This window comes from Lepidochelys olivacea (assembly GCF_965140295.1).
Source record: "Lepidochelys olivacea isolate rLepOli2 genome assembly, chromosome: 11".
Lineage (NCBI taxonomy): Eukaryota > Metazoa > Chordata > Testudines > Cheloniidae > Lepidochelys > Lepidochelys olivacea.
Genome location: NC_140421.1, coordinates 39,082,908 through 39,104,783, shown reverse-complemented (window position 1 = coordinate 39,104,783; position 21,876 = coordinate 39,082,908). Strand labels below are relative to the sequence as shown.

At 42.4% G+C, this 21,876-nt stretch overlaps 1 protein-coding gene across 1 annotated transcript in view; it reads right to left on the bottom strand.

Moving 5' to 3' along the window:
• LOC311528057 (uncharacterized protein) overlaps positions 1–21,876 on the bottom strand; it is a 70,412-nt gene that overhangs the window by 34,846 nt on the left and 13,690 nt on the right. The window contains exons 8-14 of the mRNA XM_084642675.1: positions 19,927–19,953; positions 19,689–19,733; positions 18,929–18,973; positions 17,033–17,086; positions 7,059–7,127; positions 5,001–5,069; positions 2,593–2,661 (exon numbers count right to left, since the gene is read on the bottom strand). Coding sequence (XP_084498801.1) covers positions 2,593–2,661; positions 5,001–5,069; positions 7,059–7,127; positions 17,033–17,086; positions 18,929–18,973; positions 19,689–19,733; positions 19,927–19,953 — 378 coding nt within the window. The remainder of the gene's footprint in view (positions 1–2,592; positions 2,662–5,000; positions 5,070–7,058; positions 7,128–17,032; positions 17,087–18,928; positions 18,974–19,688; positions 19,734–19,926; positions 19,954–21,876) is intronic.

Sequence of the window (21,876 nt, the reverse complement as noted above, 5' to 3'; positions counted from 1 at the left end):
ATTTGAGAGTAGCAAATGGCTTTCTCAGTATGGCAGCCACGCATTAGTGATGATAATGGGAGGTGATAAGTCTACAGTGTTTCCCAAACTTGGGACGCTGTTTGTTCAGGGAAAGCCTCTAGGGGGCTGGGCCGGTTTGTTTACCTGCTGCGTCCGCAAGTTCAGCTGATCACAGCTCCCACTGGCCACGGTTCACTGCCCCCGGCCAATGGGGGCTGTGGGAAGTGGCGGCCAGTACATCCCTTGGCCCACACCACTTCCCGCAGCCCCCATTCGCCGGGCACAGTGAACCGTGGCCAGTGGGAGCTGTGATCGGCTGAACTTGTGGATGGGACAGGTAAACAAACTGGCCGGGCCCACCAGGGGCTTTCCCTGCACAAGTGGCGTCCCAAGTTTGGGAAACACTGTGATAAGAAATAGACAAGTGAAAAAGGGTTTGTCATACACACAAAGAATTTTTTAAAGAAAATTTAACTACAAAAGGAGGTCTTAAGGAAAATGCAAGTTAATAAGGAGAAAAAGATTGAATTTCCTTGTATTTCTATTACTAAAGCATGTAGGAGAAGCGCTCAGCTGGTGCAAATTATCATAGTTCTACAAAGTGAAGTTAATAGAATTAAAGACCTTCCCCCACTAATCACATTTCTCATTTTAGTTTTCCTTACTTTTTTGAAATTTCCTACTTAAAATAACATTCTTTACTCCTACTACTGTTGGACATCTGCTATGTTTTCCTCTGACCAAAGTCTGATCTTTTAACAAACAAGCTTTCTTAGAAGAAGCAACTGTATAGTTTTTCAGATTTACAAATCAACTTCTAAAATACATGATTTAATGTCAGAGACCTGACATACTTGGCAACAGGATTGGAGATTATACAATAATATAGAATCTGTTGATATATGTTTGGCTTTATTTCAAATTGGCAGTAAAATATAGTGCATTTTTGTAGGCACAGGAGTGCTAATAACCCTGCTGTCCTGGCCAGATTCCAGTCTGGTTAAAATATATTCATTCTGCTTATCTAAATTCTCTCTGTAGCTTCAGTTAGATGCATTCTTCACTTCCTTAACCTGTTGCGTAGTGTTGCTTGGCACTGTTAAATAGTGGCTGTATTTCAGTAGTGGTGGAGTGATTTCTGTCTGTTTTCTTTAAAACATTTTCATCTTTGCTATGTAAATGTAAGCGATGAACATTAACAACATCAGAGAACTTATACAATTCTTCCTGAAATATATGTCATAAATTGCGATGAATTAAGTAAAAATGATTATTCTGATAGCAACAGCCAAAATCAAACCCAGCTATTGCAGTATTGGTCTAAACAAAATGCAAGAGAGTTTGAGCTGAGGGAAAGCCAACATTAGCATCTGGGGCCGTACTTGCAAAATGATTTTTCACCACTCCCCCAAACATAACTGACATCTAACAACCATGATCACCCTCAACTATGCCCAGGATCACCGTGGGGATTTTGAGGGGAGTTAGTTCTTTGGGATATACCTCCACCTTACCTAATTTAATTTCACATTTAAAAAAAATTCTTTAGGCCCTCTGCCTGCACTCCAGAGGAGTCCAGCTGCTTATGCTCAGGGCTATGCCTGGCTGTCAACATTTTAAAAAAAGTTCTGCAAGGAACAATTGTTCAAGCACATTGGGAGTTTGGGTGTCATGAAGTCCCCAATCACTGGAAGGTTTTATGTGAATTCTGGTGACTTTTAGCATTTGTAGAGAATTTACTCATAACTATATAATTACAGTTTACCCGGGAGGTATTTAAGATTTAATCTCCATTTATAAAATGGGGATAATAAAGCAGAAAGTACATAGAAGGCCACAGAGAGAGTCAGTTTCAGGGCAGGGACTAGAAGTGGGAGACCCTTGTGAGTCCCATGCCTAGACCACTTTATCTCTCACGCTATTTAGTTGTCTGTTGTTGTAGCCAAAGATCAAACTGGCTTGTCAGCCTAGGAGTTGGCTCAGCTTCGGGCCAATATCTGGAAGAGAGCTAGCAATGTTTCTAGAGCTGTCCCCTCATCAATGAACTACCATATCTGAATGCCAACAACAGTAGTAGCATTGCCTTCAGCTGATTTGGGGTTCTCCACAAACTCAGGGACCTATGGCCAAGATTTTCATTAACCCTAAGTGCCAGCACTGGATGAAGGTAAAGGGTACTGAGTATAAAGATTTAGGAAAAATCAATGACAAGTTTTCACTCTAGGGATCACTTTAGATTAGTTTGTTTTCAAGACTCTCTTCCAAGGTAAGGTGCTAGAGGCTATTTTAAAATTAAAGCTCCAATTATTGCCCCTTTTAAGGTCCTCTAAAGCAGAAGGGAGAGGCCATAGGCTATGGAGGCCTCAAAGGCCAGCTCTGATTAGAGGTAACATTCTGAGCCACTGGCTTCAATGAATTTGTACTAGTTTAATTGAGCGGCCTATTTGCCCCAGAGGGTTAGTTTGCAGGCTAATTTGACTAGCTAAATTTGTTGCCACAGGTCTAGTCCTATGTGCATTGAAGTAAATGGAAAGTGGGTCACTGGTTTAAATGGGATCAGGATTGGGCCTTATATACTATCTGTTACGGTACCTTTGGTCCTGGAAGCCCTTCACCTGGTGAACCTCTTTCTCCTTGAATCCCTAGAGGTCCTTGAGGCCCCTGTTAAAATAAATTTAAAACAGCCTAGAAAATATATCAACTATTCAAACTGATAACAGAGCAATAAGTCTTACTGTTGGTCTTTAAACACCTCTTTGCATTGGTACATAGTTATAACCTGTTAAAAATAATATGGTAACATGATAGTCACAATAAATCAACAAAGAAAGCATTCTAGCCTGCAGCTATAACATGTTATACAGGATTACCTTAGTGGCTTACTTATGAGTCATTGAAAATTCCTTCTCTTTACTCATCTTCTTAATTCTTCCCTCCTCATTCTTTCGTTCATTTTGGAAATTATTATTAATGCTTATTAACATTTGAGCATAATATACTATGCAGAGAGAACCAGATTAAAGGCCACACAAAATAATGTGGAAGAAGGTTTATGTGAAGAGAGCTACAACTCTGTGGTATGAACAAAACAGCATACTTGCTGGTGGGAATGTAGCCTAACAAATATGAGTGGGCAAAGATTTGTGCTAAAGACAGGTCCAGAATCTTCATATATTAGGCCTGTTATACAGTGGCTCCCTGTGTCTGTCTGCCTCTCAACTTTATCCTGGCAGGCACAGAATGACAGACTTCAGTACAGTAGAATCCACAGAAGCTAACTGTGGTTGGAGAGGGTCCTGTGTACAGCTTCAGAACTATCCTTATTTTTAGGTGGAAAAAATCCTACTGTCTTCAATAATAAAAAGGAAACTCCCTTTCAAACAGTTGTGCTTTTCAGTTTTGTAATTTTTTTCTGGTTTCCAAAAAAATTAACCAGAAATATGATTTGCCAGAAGAGTTTACAGTTTATAGAGAGCTGGACACAGTTTATTGTTAAATAATGATTGTAAAGCAAGTAGGACCTGCAAAAGAAAGGAGGGACCCTCAAAAGATAGAGGACATTGATTCTGCTGTCCCTCCAGTGTGGCGTTCCCAGTGAGAACTTTGAGCGTGGAGCAACTGCAGAATCTGGCCCTGAGACAAATGTTGAGCAGAGAGTTCTATTATTGTTTAGCCATGAGTCGCATGTATAGGTCAATGCATTGTTGCCATAATCTGCTTCCAAGTCCTCTTCTCTGTACCAGGGGATATTCTGAGTGACATCAGTCCTATATGTAATACACTGTAAGTTTCCTGGTGCACCGGTGCAGCTATGATGGTTGGCATATGGGGGTACAGACAAGTCTTTGTCCATTCACCACCTCTTCTCATCCACATGCTCAGGATAGGGGATGTAGGACCTCCACAGAGGCTGCTCTTTCCTGTGTAGCTACCTGCAGTATGGGTAACTAGCACAGGTGATGAAGGGGGCATTTTCCTAACTTCACTGATTGTCACTAGTGGTATGATTTAGTAAAGCTGTTTACCCTGTGGATTCAGAACCCTTCAGCAAGAAGCACACATTCTTCTACATGAATTTCTTTTCAAGCTGGGCTGAGGTCACTCTATTTCTCATCAAATTCAGCTTTCTCATTTTAAAGAGAAAATGTTGTATGAAATGATTCTTACAAATTTCTGCCTGTTCATGGGGGGAAAGCTACCTCTGAATAATCCTGGACTATATTCTCTCATGGTTACAGTGGTACAACCTCATTGAATTGAAGAGAATTTAGCCCAGAGTACATAGAACAGCTTAATAAACCACACTGATTTGGAAAAGGGACTGCACTTGACTCTGACGATTGGTTCTACTCTGAAAAGTGACTCTGCAAAAATGGTAAAGTGGGCCCCGGGTTTGCCTCAAGTGTGCTCAATTTACAAGTACAAAGATATGTGGAGGGAAGGGCAGGCTTCCTCATTGACAAACCTACAAACCCAGTCATGTGCGGGTTCTTAATTAATCAGTCATTGGTTTTGCTGATCAAATTATGATTTTTAGGGAAACCCATGCAACCGGAATGCCTTTATGGGGATTGCACAGATGCACTTGTTTGGAATGTACCAAAAGAACTGGGTTGTTAATCCACAGAAAGGAATCGAATCCAGATCTCTCTCTCTTAGCTGTGTAGGCTCTGCAACGTTAAGAGGAGTGAGAAGCAGTAAAACCTTAAGTCAGCAGATATGGCTTTGAGTACATGCAGGAGCAGATTTTTTTTTTTTTTTCCAAGTAAGAAGGTGCCATTTTTCATAGTTACTTTGTGGAGTAGAAGCACAGTTTAAGATAGGGAATTCAAGATAGGTTCTTCAAACAACCAAGGGTGATGAAAGTCATAACAATTTCATGTGTATAAGAGAGAACTAGTCTAAAGATGAAGAGTTGGCATAATTTAGCATGCAAGTACTTGTTAACATTTGGGCCTTCAGAAGGTTTCCCTCTCTCAGCTCTCAAACACAGAACATACCGGTAGTCCTGGCTCACCAGCTCCAGGTGGGCCAACAGGGCCTGGTCTTCCCATCAAGCCAATGTCACCCTTCCAACAAAAGACATATTTAAAAATACATTTTTTTATGTATGGGTATTTGCATTTGCACAATATATAAACACATTTTAATCAGGCATCCTTTGTTTGGGTGTTTAATCTACCTGAATATAATAAGTGAGGCAAATCCTAATTTTCTCACCTTGCTGGCATCACATAAGACCCAGTAGATAGTGGAACTGGTGCAATTTCATGGTAGGGGGGAATGGATGGGAAAGCTGCAACAGAGATCATGGAACAGCTTTGCTGCCACATCACTGGATATAGAATCCAATACATCAATAGGATGCTTTTTACCATGGCTCATAACTATGGATATGATTTTGTCATGGTAAAATTGGGCAAAATTCATGGAACAGACATGGTAAAAATGTACAAAATCAGGATATGATCACAGCGGGGCTGAAGCCGACACGCGAGCACCGCTGCAGGGGATTGGAGCTGAAGAATTTGTGGACATCTGTTAAAGTCATGGAATCTGTGACCTCCATGATCAAATCGTATCCTTACCTATAACCATCTATCAGACCTTATTCTGACATGTTTATAACCACCTCTAACATACGTAACTGACAGCCGGACACCCTCTTAAGGTTTCTGGATCCCAGCAGTCCTCACTCTTGGGCAGAGACCCGTGTCTCTCTTCTTCCTAACTGACATTTTAAGGCTGCACAGCTCCCTGCCTTACACTGAAATATCCCCAGCTGCTTAAGGCCACTGCCTGTGCTTTGCTTACTCTCTGAGGGCTAAAACCAATGCATTGCCAGCAGTTACAAGTTACCACGCATTGCTTTCTAAGCAAGCACCTTTATTCTTAAGGTAGAAAACATTACAGAGAGAACATATTTAAAAAAACAATAAAAGTTCCTATGTGCATTCTAAAAGCTTGCCAGAGGTCACCCATCAACCTTATGGAGCCCTGGCTGGTCAAAGTCTTTCCAACTCTTCTGCAAAGGTTGGGGCTCTTGGACAAAAGGCCCTGTCTGTTGTCTGGATCAGAACAAAGGCCCTATGTCAGTTCAAGCTCATCTTTTTATATCAAACATCCTTTGTCTTTTAGTCTCTGCAAAACCCAGTCTGAATCAGAATATGCAAACCACTCCACAAGGTGGTACCTCTTTAGAATTGTGATTAAGGTGAAACACAGACTAAACCTCTCGCTGATTTTTAGTACCTGGAAGAGCTGCTCCCCCATGGAGCAGAACACAATCATACATAAACCATTCATAGACTTAGTACAATACGGTCCCCAAAGATAGTGCATATGATTGCAATATCTGCCACAGCATTGCTTTGCTCTTATTTTAGAAAAAATATTTTTCCTTATATAAACTCTGTTTTCAAACATGTTTTTGAAATTGAATTTGGACCATGATTCAGACCTACATGTATGCATAAGACACAGCATGCACTATGAGTTTTTTGGTAAGTCTGTGTTTGATATTAACATTTTTAAATTATGATTTTTGATGACAGATCATTGACAAAATAAATGAATGGAGAGCCCTTCTGAACCTTAACTCAGCAGAAGTTCAACAGCTGAGACACTACAATGTTTACTCTAGAAAGAGATGATGATGATAGCAATCCCAGTACAGTATAAGTCAGACATAGCCCTTATTCAGAAGGCTAACATTTTGTTTACAGTAAGCTTGTATTCTTTGTGCCAACTATCTGAACCACCAAGTGTGTTCATAATTATTCTTTTGTTTGTGACAATATGTATGTGTCTATACTCAATTAGCCATGTACTCCCCTGGTTTTAATTATACCAATACTATAAAGTGGTGGTTTGTTGTGTGGTGTGTTTTTTTTTTTTTTTTAAATCTATGAACACTTTGAATAACTTTGCAGGTACCCCAATCTTAGCATTTATTGTACTTTATCCGATAATATATGAAAGATTTATATATTCAGCTGCTGTTGCTTTTGTTCTTTTACAAAGTCATGCACAGTATACTGTATGACTAGCATTTTTACCTTTGGGCCAGGCAATCCTATTCCAGTTTCTCCAGTCAATCCAGGCGGCCCAGGGAGGCCTCTTTCACCCTTTTTAAAAAATAAAAAGGAAAGAATTATGGATGCTCTCATAAAAAACCAACCTTCTGCAGAAACTTCCTCGTGGCTGGACTTTACTAGAACTAGACAAGCCATTTACAACACACACTTTGCTTCTCTACAAAAGAAAAAGGACACTAAACTTTCTAAACTACTACATGCCACAAGGGGCCACAGCAATGGTTCCCTCAATCCACCCAGCAATATTAACCTATCCAACTATACTCTTAGGACAGCTGCTTCTGCTGGGCTATCTCGGGGCCTCTCCTTCTGCCCCTCCACCCCCACGAACATGATACAATTCTGTGGTGACCTAGAATCCTATTTTCGACGTCTCCGACTCAAGGAATATTTCCAGCACACCTCTGAACAACATACTAATCCACAGAGACCTCCCTACCAACACTACAAAAAGAAGGATTCTAGGTGGACTCCTCCTGAAGGTCGAGACAGCAGACTGGACTTCTACATAGAGTGCTTCCGCGGACGTGCACGGGCTGAAATTGTGGAAAAGCATCATCACTTGCCCCACAACCTCAACCGTGCAGAACACAATGCCATCCACAGCCTCAGATGGCCACTATGGATGTAGAAGCCCTCTACACCAACATTCCACACAAAGATGGACTACAAGCCATCAAGAACACTATCCCCAATAATGTCACAGCTAACCTGGTGGCTGAACTTTGTGACTTTGTCCTTACCCATAACTATTTTACATTTGGGAACAATGTATACCTTCAAATCAGCAGCACTGCTATGCGTACCTGCATGGCCCCACAGTATGCCAACATTTTTATGGCTGACTTAGAACAACGCTTCCTCGGCTCTCGTCCCCTAACGCCCCTACTCTACATGCACTATATTGATGACATCTTCATCTTCTGCACCCATAGAAAAGAAGCCCTTGAGGAATTCCACCATGATTTCAACAATTTCCATTCACCATCAACCTCAGCCTGGTCCAGTCCACACAAGAGATCCACTTCCTGGACACTACACTGCTAATAAACGATGGTCACATAAACACCACCCTATACCGGAAACCCGCTGACCGCTATTCCTATCTACATGCCTCCAGCTTTCACCCAGACCACACCACACGATCCATCGTCTACAGCCAAGCTCTGCGATACAACCGCATTTGCTCCAACCCCTCAGACAGAGACACACACCTACAAGATCTCTATCAAGCATTCTTACGACAATACCCACCTGCGGAAGTGAAGAAACAGATTTGATAGAACCAGAAGAGTTCCCAGAAGTCACCTACTACAGAACAGGCCTAACAAAGAAAATAACAGAACGCCCCTAGCAGTCACCTTCAGCCCCCAACTAAAACCTCTCCAACGCATTATCAAGGATCTACAACCGATCCTGAAGGATGACCCAACACTCTCACAAATCTTGGGAGACAGGCCAGTCCTTGCCTACAGACAGCCCCCCAACCTGAAGCGAATACTCACCAGCAACCACACACCACACAACAGAACCACTAACCCAGGAACCTACCCTTGCAACAAAGCCCGTTGCCAACTGTGACCACATATCTATTCAGGGGACACCATCACAGGGCCTAATAACATCAGCCACACTATCAGAGGCTCGTTCACCTGCACATCCACCCATGTGATATGCCATCATGTGCCAGCAATGCCCGTCTGCCATGTACATTGGTCAAACTGGACAGTCTCTACGTAAAAGAATAAATGGACACAAATCAGATGTCAAGAATTATAACATTCATAAACCAGTCGGAGAACACTTCAATCTCTCTGATCACGCGATTACAGACATGAAAGTTGCGATATTACAACAGAAAAACTTCAAATCCAGACTCCAGAGAGAGACTGCTGAATTGGAATTCATTTGCAAATTGGATACAATTAACTTAGGTTACCTTGCATAATGACTTAGCCACTCCCAGTCTCTATTCAAGCCTATTTTCCCCTTGTTTTTTCCTACCCCCCCCCCCCCGACGTTCTTGTTAAACCCTGGATTTGTGCTGGCCCACCTTGATTATCATACACATTGTAAGGAGAGTGATCACTTTACATAAGCTATTACCAGCAGGAGAGTGGGGAGGGGGGGGAGAGGAAAACCTTTTGTAGTGATAATCACCCATTTTTTTTCATGGTTTGTGTGTATAAAAACGTCTTCTGTACTTTCCACAGTATGCATCCAATGAAGTGAGCTGTAGCTCACGAAAGCTTATGCTCAAATCAATTGGTTAGTCTCTAAGGTGCCACAAGTACTCCTTTTCTTTTTGCAAATACAGACTAACACGGCTGCTACTCTGAAACCTGTCATTTTACAGACTAATCTCCTTTTAGTCCGGGTCCAGCAATCACTCACACCTTCTGTAGTTATTGTCTTTTGTTCCAGTTTCTTTCAGGTATCCTTGGGGGGTGGAGAGGCTAACATTTATTTGAGCATAAGCTTTCGTGAGCTACAGCTCACTTCATCAGATGCATCCGATGAAGTGAGCTGTAGCTCACGAAAGCTTATGCTCAAATAAATATGTTAGTCTCTAAGCCCTGGTCTACACTAGGACTTTAGGTCGAATTTAGCAACGTTAAATCGATTTAAACCTGCACCCGTCCACACAGTGAAGCCCTTTATTTCGACTTAAAGGGCTCTTAAAATTGATTTCCTTACTCCACCCCTGACAAGTGGATTAGCGCTTAAATCGACGTTCCCAGCTCGAATTTGGGGTACTGTGGACACAATTCGATGGTATTGGCCTCCGGGAGCTATCCCAGAGTGCTCCATTCTGACCGCTCTGGACAGCACTCTCAACTCAGATGCACTGGCCAGGTAGACAGGAAAAGAACCGCGAACTTTTGAATCTCATTTCCTGTTTGGCCAGCGTGGCAAGCTGCAGGTGACCATGCAGAGCTCATCAGCACAGGTGACCATGATGGAGTCCCAGAATCGCAAAAGAGCTCCAGCATGGACCGAACGGGAGGTACGGGATCTGATCGCTGTTTGGGGAGAGGAATCCGTGCTATCAGAACTCCGTTCCAGTTTTCGAAATGCCAAAACCTTTGTGAAAATCTCCCAGGGCATGAAGGACAGAGGCCATAACAGGGACCCGAAGCAGTGCCACGTGAAACTGAAGGAGCTGAGGCAAGCCTACCAGAAAACCAGAGAGGCGAACAGCCACTCTGGGTCAGAGCCCCAAACATGCCGCTTCTATGATGAGCTGCATGCCATTTTAGGGGGTTCAGCCACCACTACCCCAGCCGTGTTGTTTGACTCCTTCAATGGAGATGGAGGCAATACGGAAGCAGGTTTTGGGGACGAAGAAGATGAGGAGGAGGAGGAGGTTGTAGATAGCTCACAGCAAGCAAGCGGAGAAACCGGTTTTCCCGACAGCCAGGAACTGTTTCTCACCCTAGACCTGGAGCCAGTACCCCCCGAACCCACCCAAGGCTGCCTCCTGGACCCAGCAGGCGGAGAAGGGACCTCTGGTGAGTGTACCTTTTAAAATGCTATACATGGTTTAAAAGCAAGCATGTGAAAGGATTACTTTGCCCTGGCATTTGCGGTTCTCCTAGATGTAGTCCTAAAGCCTTTGCAAAAGGTTTCTGGGGAGGGCAGCCTTATTTCGTCCTTCATGGTAGGACACTTTTATCACTCCAGGCCAGTAACACATACTCGGGAATCACTGTAGAACAAAGCATTGCAGTGTATGTTTGCTGGCATTCAACCAAAATCCGTTCTTTCTCTCTCTGTGTTATCCTCAGGAGAGTGAGATATAATTCATGGTCACCTGGTTGAAATAGGGTGCTTTTCTTCAGGGACACTCAGTATAGCCCATTCCTGCTGGGCTGTTTGCCTGTGGCTGAACAGAAATGTTCCCCGCTGTTAGCCACAGGGAGGGGGGAAGGTTGAGGGGGTAGTCACGCGGTGGGAGGAGGCAAAATGCGACCTTGTAACGAAAGCATATGTGCTATGTATGTAATGTTAACAGCAAGGTTTACCCTGAAAGACTGTAGCGACTGTTTTATAAAATGTGTCTTTTTAAATACCGCTGTCCCTTTTTTTTTCTCCACCAGCTGCATGTGTTTCAATGATCACAGGATCTTCTCCTTCCCAGAGGCTAGTGAAGCTTAGAAAGAAAAAAAAAACGCACTCGAGATGAAATGTTCTCCGAGCTCATGCTGTCCTCCCACACTGACAAAGCACAGATGAATGCGTGGAGGCAAATAATGTCAGAGTGCAGGAAAGCACAAAATGACCGGGAGGAGAGGTGGCGGGCTGAAGAGAGTAAGTGGAGGGCTGAAGAGAGTAAGTGGCGGGCTGAAGACAGGGCTGAAGCTCAAATGTGGCGGCAGCGTGATGAGAGGAGGCAGGATTCAATGCTGAGGCTGCTGCAGGACCAAACCAGAATGCTCCAGTGTATGGTTGAGCTGCAGCAAAGGCAGCTGGAGCACAGACTGCCACTGCTGCCCCTCTGTAACCAACCGCCCTCCTCCCCAAGTTCCATAGCCTCCACACCCAGACGCCCAAGAACGCGGTGGGGGGGCCTCCGGCCAACCAGCCACTCCACAACAGAGGATTGCCCAAAAAAAAGAAGGCTGTCATTCAATAAATTTTAAAGTTGTAAACTTTTAAAGTGCTGTGCTTAAAGTGCTGTGTGGCATTTTCCTTCCCTCCTCCACCACCCCTCCAGGGATACCTTGGTAGTCATCTCCCTATTTGTGTGATGAATGAATAACGAATGCATGACTGTGAAGCAGCAATGACTTTATTGCCTCTGCAAGCGGTGATTAAAGGGAGGAGGGGAGGGTGGTTAGCTTACAGGGAAGTAGAGTGAACCAAGGGGCGGGGGGTTTCATCAAGGAGAAACAAACAGAACTTTCACACTGTAGCCTGGCCAGTCATGAAACTGGTTTTCAAAGCTTCTCTGATGCGTACCGCGCCCTCCTGAGCTCTTCTAACCGCCCTGGTGTCTGGCTGCGCGTAACCAGCAGCTAGGCGATTTGCCTCAGCCTCCCACCCCACCATAAACATCTCCCCCTTACTCTCACAGATATTGTGGAGCACACAGCAAGCAGTAATAACAGTGGGAATATTGGTTTCGCTGAGGTCTAAGCGAGTCAGTAAACTGCGCCAGCGCGCCTTTAAACGTCCAAATGCACATTCTACCACCATTCTGCACTTGCTCAGCCTGTAGTTGAACAGCTCCTGACTACTGTCCAGGCTGCCTGTGTACAGCTTCATGAGCCATGGCATTAAGGGGTAGGCTGGGTCCCCAAGGATACATATAGGCATTTCAACATCCCCAACAGTTATTTTCTGGTCTGGGAAGAAAGTCCCTTCCTGCAGCTTTTGAAACAGACCAGAGTTCCTGAAGATGCGAGCGTCATGCACCTTTCCCGGCCATCCCACGTTGATGTTGGTGAAACGTCCCTTGTGATCCACCAGAGCTTGCAGCACTATCGAAAAGTACCCCTTGCGGTTTATGTACTCGCCGGCTTGGTGCTCTGGTGCCAAGATAGGGATATGGGTTCCGTCTATAGCCCCACCACAGTTAGGGAATCCCATTGCAGCAAAGCCATCCACTATGACCTGCACATTTCCCAGGGTCACTACCCTTGATATCAGCAGATCTTTGATTGCGTGAGCTACTTGCATCACAGCAGCCCCCACAGTAGATTTGCCCACTCCAAATTGATTCCCAACTGACCGGTAGCTGTCTGGCGTTGCAAGCTTCCACAGGGCTATCGCCACTCGCTTCTCAACTGTGAGGGCTGCTCTCATCCTGGTATTCATGCGCTTCAGGGCAGGGGAAAGCAAGTCACAAAGTTCCATGAAAGTGCCCTTACGCATGCGAAAGTTTCGCAGCCACTGGGAGTCGTCCCAGACCTGCAACACTATGTGGTCCCACCAGTCTGTGCTTGTTTCCCGAGCCCAGAATCGGCGTTCCACAGCCTGAACCTGCCCCATTAGCACCATGATGCATGCATTGGCAGGGCCCATGCTTTCAGAGAAATCTGTGTCCATGTCCTGATCACTCACGGGACCGCGCTGACGTCGCCTCCTCGCCCGGTATCGCGTTGCCATGTTCTGGTGCTGCATATACTGCTGGATAATGCGTGTGGTGGTTGATGTGCTCCTAATTGCCAAAATGAGCTCAGCGGCCTCCATGCTTGCCTTGGTATTGCGTCCGCACAGAAAAAAGGCGCGGAACGATTGTCTGCCGTTGCTCTGACGGAGGGAGGGGCGACTGACGACACGGCTTACAGGGTTGGCTTCAGGGAGCTAAAATCAACAAAGGGTGTGCCTGTACATCAAGGAGTATTTCAGGCAGGACTGCACGGAGGGTTCCAATAAGAAATGGTGCACCAAAGTTATCGTTGTTATTGGAACAAGGAGGTTAGCCTGGCCTCTGATTGATACATGGCTAGATTAACCTCGCTGCGCCTTCTCTGTGACTGACTGCAGTGTGATCTAGACAGGGGAGGAGGAAAATGAGTACAAAACAAATCTGGTCTATTTCTTGTTCTGACCCACTCCATCTATCCTTTACATCTTTGGCTGGCAGCAGACAAAAAAGGCGCGAAATGATTGTCTGCCCTTGCTTTCACGGGGGGAGGGAGGGTGGGAACGGGGTCCTGACGATATGTACCCAGAACCACCCGCGACAATGTTTTAGCCCCATCAGGCATTGGGATATCAACCCAGAATTCCAATGGGCAGCGGAGACTGCGGGAACTGTGGGATAGCTACCCACAGTGCAACGCTCCGGAAGTCGACGCTTGCCTCGGTACTGTGGAAGCGCTCCGCCGAGTTAATGCACTTAATGCACTTAGAGCATTTTCTGTGGGGACACACACACTCGAATATATAAAACCGATTTCAAAAAAACCGACTTCTATAAATTCGACCTAATTTCGTAGTGTAGACATACCCTAAGGTGCCACAAATACTCCTAGTCTGTAAAAGGAAGCTTACTGGAACTGGTGAGGTTTTGTCTGTATTCAGTTTTATTAGACATGTAGGTTTTATTTTATTTTGCTTGGTAGTTCACTTTGTTCTGTCTCTTACTACCTGGAACCGCTTAAATCCTACTTTCTGTATTTAATAAAATCACTTTTTACTTATTAATTAACCCAGAGTATGTATTAACGGGGGGGGGGAACACCTGTGCATATCTGTCTATCAGTGTTATAGAGGGCAAATAATGTATGAGTTTATGAGAGTAAAATGGATTTATTTAGGGTTTGGACCCCACTGGGAGTTAGGCATCTGAATGTCAGAGGCAGGAACGCTTCTTAACTGGCTTTCAGTTAAGCCTGCAGCTTTGGGACACATGTTTCAGACCCTGGGTCTGTGTTGGCTCAGCAAGACGGGGTGCTGGAGTCCTAAGCTGGCAGGGAAAGCGGGGGCAGAAGTAGTCTTGGCACATCAGGTGGCAGCTCCCAGGGGGTTTCTGTGATCCAACCCGTCACAGCAGACTTATGCAATTTGTCTAAAAAGAACAAATTTTGAATATGAATCACAATGTTTTTTTGTTTCTCCTGTTAGGAATTGAATATTTCAAACCCACTGGTATTACATTGTTGGTGACTGAATCCACTGCCTTCTCTCTAGACCCTTTTAAGTCATTCTGTGTAAAAATGCAAGCCCTGTCAGCTAGATTCAGGCTCGTGGGTCAAAATGGGATTGCAAAAGGCATTAGAAAAAAACAAAATGGTAGTGAAATAGATTAGATTACCTGGGTCTTGAGCTGGTCATTCTTTCTCACAGGAGTCGATCCACTGAAGTTAAGGGGATTTTACATGATTCAGGCTTACTCATGTAGGTAAGGGTATGCAGGTTTAGCACTAAGAGCTCTTTCTTATTTCTAATGTTTATGATTCAGTAACACTGGTAAGCTTTAATTCTGAATCTTCTTGTTTTTATTACCTCTGTGCCTCAGTCTTCTTATTTTAAAGTGTGCTGAGTGCTTCTGGTAATAAAAGCCAGGATTTAGCATTTTGGATTTATATAGTGAAAAGGAAAACTTGGTCCACAAAATATTAGCATTAGAAAAGGGATGAAGCACTAGGAGAAAGAGGGCACTTTCCCAGTATTGTTTATGGATTATACGCAGAAACCCTGCATCCCCACAAGTTTCTAACTTAAAAGTTAGTTAATTAAATGATTGAATCTTGGAATTTAGAGATCTGATCCAAAGCCTATTGAGGTATATGGAAAGGCACTTACCGACTTCAGTCGACTTTGGATCAGGCCCATAGTACTTAACACTCAAGGACCAGATTTTTAAAAAGTATTTAGGTGCTTAACACCCACTGATAATCTGCCTATATTTATACTTGTCTTCAAGACTTCGTTTAAGGGCTTGATCTTGCTCCTGTCAATGGCAAAAACTCCCATTGACTTAAATGGTGACAGTTTAACTGCTAACTGCAGGATTGGTAGTTCTGCAGAAGGCTGGAGTCCTAGGAACATAGGAATTGTCACACTGGATTAGACTTGTGGTCCATCTAGTCCATTATATTTTCTCTGAGAATGGCCAGTACCAGATGCTTCAGAAGAAGGTGTGAGAATCCCACAGGAGATAGATGTGGGATAATTTGCCACTGTCATTAGTTCTCATCCTGATCTGTGACTGATAGGGATGGGTTTACACCCTGAAGCATGAAGTTCAATATTCCCTCCAATGTTATCATAATTAATTATAAACAGCTCTGGATATTCTTATCCATATAAATGTCTGAAATCTTTTTGAATCCTGCTTAGTTTCTGCCTGTGACACAGTGCTAGGAGTCTAGAGCTGACCCAGCGCTCTCAGTACTAAGGTACTCGCTATTTCCCCCTTGGAGTGGATTTAACGGGGGTGGGGGGAATGGGATGTTCAATGGCTTAATTAGTCAGGAGGCTGATGAGCTAATGAGAACAATCAACCCACCAACAGATAAAGGACAGAAGGAAGTGCAAGGGAGGAGGCTGGCAGGGGCCAGGGGACACAGAATCTCAGGATGGTGAGATCTTGCCTTTTACACCCCTGGAGAGTACACTAAAGGGAAAGTTTACTTCCAGTTGTATGTTGTAGCATAGAGTCGTACTGGTAAACTGGTGGAGAGGACCCAATAAATAACACACTAGTATCAGAAATTTAAAAGCATCCATCCTGTTTGTGGTGGTCCAATGGGAAGAGAAGGGAATTTGTGATATACCCTAAAAGAGTTCCTGTGAAAGGTCAAAAGGCTGATAATGTAAAAATAGCACCTTCTTATTCAATGTATTTGTTCACGGTACAGATTCAAAGTCTGATTTGTTTACCTTACTGACACATGTAAGTTCTGATTTTGATTTTTACTTCTTGTTAGCATTGCGGAGCCAATTCAGCTATGGGAGAACAAAATGGCTTTGATCCCTTTTCATGCATAATCAACAAGACTATTCAATGAGATCCAGTTGCAGAATTCATATTACTAATAAGAATGCACAATCCAAAAGAAACACTATTCAGCTTTCAGATCCTAGGCTGAATTTCCATGGTTGGCACTTACAAGTAAAACATGTTGTTGTTTTCTAAATTGAACACATCTGATACATCAAGTGGTAAGAGACAACAAATTTTTGGAGTAATACTGCACTTTAAATGTTCAAGTACTAGAAGAATGGGGTATAAGTCACTATACTGGAAAGACAATGTCCAGCTGAATCTACTGTAGTAAACACCCAGGAGTAGATAAGCAGTTTTTGCTAGGTAACTTGCAGGGATATTAGATAGATGAATTACTTGCAGTCCCCATTTAGCGAAACCCCTTGAACAGAAGGGAAAAGTGAATGTGGGGAAGAGCATTATTGCGGTATGGATAACTGTATATATCTTTTAATGTTAAAAAAAAAAAAAAGAGGAGATCTTTTATTCTTGCCTTTGATCCTTGCACACCTTCAGGCCCTTGGTCTCCGGGTAACCCTTGGGAACCCTGTTAAAACACAAATGTTTTTATCAGAATATTCCAGGCTTTCAGAGCAAGGGGTTTTTGAGAAACAAGCAATAATTTACTGCAATCCACATGAAAACCTTTGTCACAAACATTTCAAAACTAAACACAATTTAAATTCTGCCCTTGTATGCAAGAATGCAGCTAGTGGTGTGTAAGCATCTGAGGACAGCACTTGGCTCTTTCTTAAGTAGAATAAAAGTAAACAGTCATCAAAATTTATTTACAGCATCACTGCAACAATGACAATACTACAAGCTCCTCTAGGTATTAGTAATGTAGGGTTTGGGGCAGGGGTGCTGGAACAATTTTTATAGCAAGGATGCGGAGAGCCATAGAACCAAATTGTAAACCCTGTATATAATGGGAACTCCTTCAAGACAGGGGGTGCACCAGTGCCCCCCGCATCTCTAGTTTCAGCACCTATGGTTTGGGGGCTCTTTTACAAAACACTGCTCCCACTAAAAGGGTGTTATGGCAAATCTGATCTATTTAAAATGTGTAACTTTAACTTTCTTGGGTTGCATATTTTTCATAAAGATTTTCTGATTTTTGTTATTGATTTTTATGATGCACTATAACAAGTTTGCTTATATGACAGATTCTCCTAAAACAGTAGGTACAAAAACAAGCCATTTTAAGTCACAAAACCTCATTGCATCGAGTGGGAACAGAACTGATCCAAAACGTGCAAACTGGCAATATTCTGGACTGTTCTAATTCCCTCATAATATGAGAGTATAATTTATCAATGTACATGACTTTCAACCCCTTTTAGAAAACAATAAAATGGGCTAGATCTTCAGCAGGTATAAATGGGCATAGCTTCACTGACTTTGGTAGCTCTATTGACTTCAATGGACCTATGCCAGTTTCCATCAGATGAGGATGGCCGAGCCAATTACTTTGATTTATATGGGTCACATCTCACTAGTGCGCTCATTTATTTCAACAGTCTTTTGCCCACTGCTCCTAAAGGATATGTTGTTAAGTTATCAGTGTTATTTCTTTTCCTACATTACTTCTTAAATCAACTACTCCATTATAAAGGGACAGTGGTTGGTAGGCCTGACATTTTATACGCTTTCTGTTTCCTAAAACTTGTCGCATATTTTCATCTTCTGCCTAATCAAGAGTTTAGTCACCTGCTCCTTATTCAGATCAATGAAGACAACAAGGATGAAATCCTGGCCCTGTTGCAACCAATGGGAGTTTTGCTCCCATGGGGCCAGGATTACACCCCAGGCATTTTGCCCAAGTAGGGAGAACAGAATGGGGCCCTAGAAGTGTCTTAGAGATTTTTCCTTAAGGACGTACAAGGTGACAAGGTCAAATTATTCTGTCATCCTAAAGATGCAGAATATGACACTCTGAATTAGACAAAAGATGCAAATGTGTGAAATCAATCCTTAAAATAAACACATTTTTGGGGGGAACAAAGTCTCCGATGCTCAGCAGGGATCTATACTCTAATTAGGCCAAACTACCTGAGGCCCCAGTTCAGGAATAAATATATGCTAAGTATTGTCTACAGCATTAGACATAACAGCATGGTCTTTCCATTGCTGTGGGGGTCTCTTCTCCTGCACACTCTACTATTTCTGCCAGTCAATAATCGGAGAACAAAAATATTCAGTTGTCTACACTGAACTCCAAAAATCCCTGTCAATGTTACAATGAAAGAGGATACATGTGTTAGGCATGGAATATTTTGAATGAGACTGGCTCTAGAAGTCTAGGCAGCTGAGCCATGTTGTGAACTAAAGTGATTTCACAGCTTTGCAAAGCACCAAGAAAGCGAAGTATGTCTGTGCTGTTTGTTACCTGTAGACCTCTCAGTCCTGTGTGACCAACTGGACCTTCTGGACCCTGAAAAGCAAGAAGACAAAAGTGCCTACAAAAAATCTAAAACTTCTAAAATATATTTGGATACATTAAAATATAGTACAAAGAACATCAAGAAAAGAAATCAAGAAGTCCATAACTTGCAAGAAAATACTGCATAAATATGAAACTGGGATACAGTAGTTAAATTACAGTATGAGAATGAATTTGAAGTCAGATACCAAGATCCTGCATGGTCAAGTTTTACATCTATTTCATTAAACATGTTTACAGCTACCATACACTGAACCTTCAAGCCCATTGCTGGAGTTAAAATCTTGATTTTCATTTTCATAGTCATACGCCCCTCAGTCCATCTTCCCCCTTTAAAAGTGGGCCTGATTCTGCTCCTGCCAAAGTCAATGAGAGTCTTGCCAGTGTCTGAAGTGGAAGTAGGCTTGCACCCTAAATGCAACAGCACTAAAGTATAAGAGCAGCTGGGATAATTATTGAAAAATGACCTTTTTCAGTTTATCTTTATTTGATTGACCTTAAAATTTGTCAACTGTATTCTCCCTCTGCTTTATAAATAACATTTACACTAAATCTACCACAATGTCTATTATCAGGGATAGCAAATTTTAAATCTCAGGCAATTGTGTCCTATAACTTCTCCATACTCCATTTCACTGTACATTAGGAGAAATAGTGTTCTGTAACAATGTTTTCCCTAAAGTATAATAAGCAGATAGATACTTACTCTGTCACCTTTTATCCCTGGAGTGCCACAGTCACCTCTTTCCCCCTAAGGAAATAAACCATGAACATTCAAAAAGTTTACTGAGCATTACAAGGATATTTTTATTCATTACATCTTCCTGCCAGAACACACATCCCAAATGCTACAATTTTTCATGAACAGCCAACCAAATATGTTGATGTGTATATCTACAAGACCATACAAACATGTCAATACATGTTCCTACTGAAAATCATACCTTTTCTCCTTTGTAGCCAGATTTTCCCTGGGAAAAGAAACAAAAAAGATTGGAAGATATTTTAACCTGATTTAAATAAATTAATTGTAACACTATTACACAAGCTGCAACTCCATAGTCTTTACAGAAAAAACATAAAATTTCAGGCTCTTATAAAAATTCAGCTACAACACTGGATCTCTGAGGTGGCAATATGGCTGTGTATATGACAGCTGTCTACAATAATATATATTATTATATGTACAAAATACCCTATGTCAATTGAATTTTAAACTGAGATTTTAATTATACAAAGGCTTGAGCTCTAGAGTTAAGGCTGACACTCCTGTAAGTGTAAGCATTGTATTTCTGGAAAGGTAGAGGTGGTGTGGGCGTGGTGAGGACATCAAAGTTTCAGACTTGTTGCAAAACTTTTTAAAAAACTGGAGGAAACTCAGCACGGGGGGAAATGTACAGTGCAACTCTGAAAGAACTGCTGTATTTGTGTTTTTCCAATCCTTGTATGACTATTATGTGAGTGGAAAGGCTACAAAGCTGAACCCAGTGTTAATAACTACAGGTGGCAAAATGAAATAATGCTGATATTCTTCTTTCCATTGTAAATCAGGTTTCCAGTCCTGCAAGAATATTTGTCTGTGCAGACCCCAATGCCTGTGTGGAATCTCACTGAGTCAATGAAAGCATGTTGGTCATGCAGCTGGATCAGGGACATAGTGAGAACTACTTTACTGGTAAATGTTGATAACTCATTATAACAGGAATTCTCAAACTTTTTCATAGACTGGACCACATGTCAGAGTGTTTTGCAGACCACCTTCCCTCACATTCACAATCACAAACACTACCTCCACTGCCATTTATGATCGCATACTTCCCCTATGCCAGCTACAGCCATTTTTAAATGGAAAAGTAATACTTTCCTCCTATTTAATATATTAGGTTGTCTTTTAAAGGAATTGGGCCTGTGTTACACAGGAAGTCAGAGTAGATGGTCAAAATGGTTCCTTATGGCCTCAAAAATTTATTATTCTAACAGCAGGAAATGTATCACTCCCCCCAGTTTTTGTGTCCTCTACAAACTTTATCAGTGATGATTTTATGTTTTCTTCAAGGTTATTGATAAAAACGTTAACTAGAATAGGGCCATGAACTGATCCCTGCAGGACCCCACTAGAAATGACCCTGCTCATTGATGATTCCCCATGTACAATTACATTTTGAGATCTATCATAGACATATAGGGCAGGAAGAGACCTCAAGAGGTCATCTAATCCAGCTCCCTGTGCTGATGCAGGACAACGTATACCTAGACCATCCCTGACAGGTATTTGTTGAACAAGTTCTTAAAAACTTCCAGTAATGGGGATTCCACAACCTCTCTTGAAAGTCTATTCAGAGCTTAACTATCCTTATTGTTAGAAAGCTTTTCCTAATATCTAACCTAAATCTTCCTTGCTTCAGATTAAGCCTATTACTATTTCTACTACATTCATGGACACGTAGAACAATTGGTCATCATCCTCTTTATAACAGCCCTGAAAATATCTGAAGACTGTCAGGTCCTTCCTCAGTATTCTCTTCTCAAGTCTAAACATGTCCATTTTCTTTAACCTTTCTTCATAGATCAGGTTTTCTAAACCTTTTATCATTTTTGGTGCTCTCCGCTGTTCTCTCCAATTTGTCCATATCTTTCTTAGTCTGTTGCCCAAAACTGGACACAATATTCCAGCTGAGGCCTCGCCAATACTGAGTAGAGTGGGACAGTTATATACAACACTCCTGTGAATACATCTCAGAATAATAATAACTACAGCTGACTCTCTCATTCAAAATATGATCCACTATAGTCCTCAGATCCTTTTCAGTACTACCACCTAGCCAGTAAGGCCCCATTTTGTAGTTGTGCATTTGATTTTTCCTTCCTAAGAACTCTGCACTTATCTTTATTGA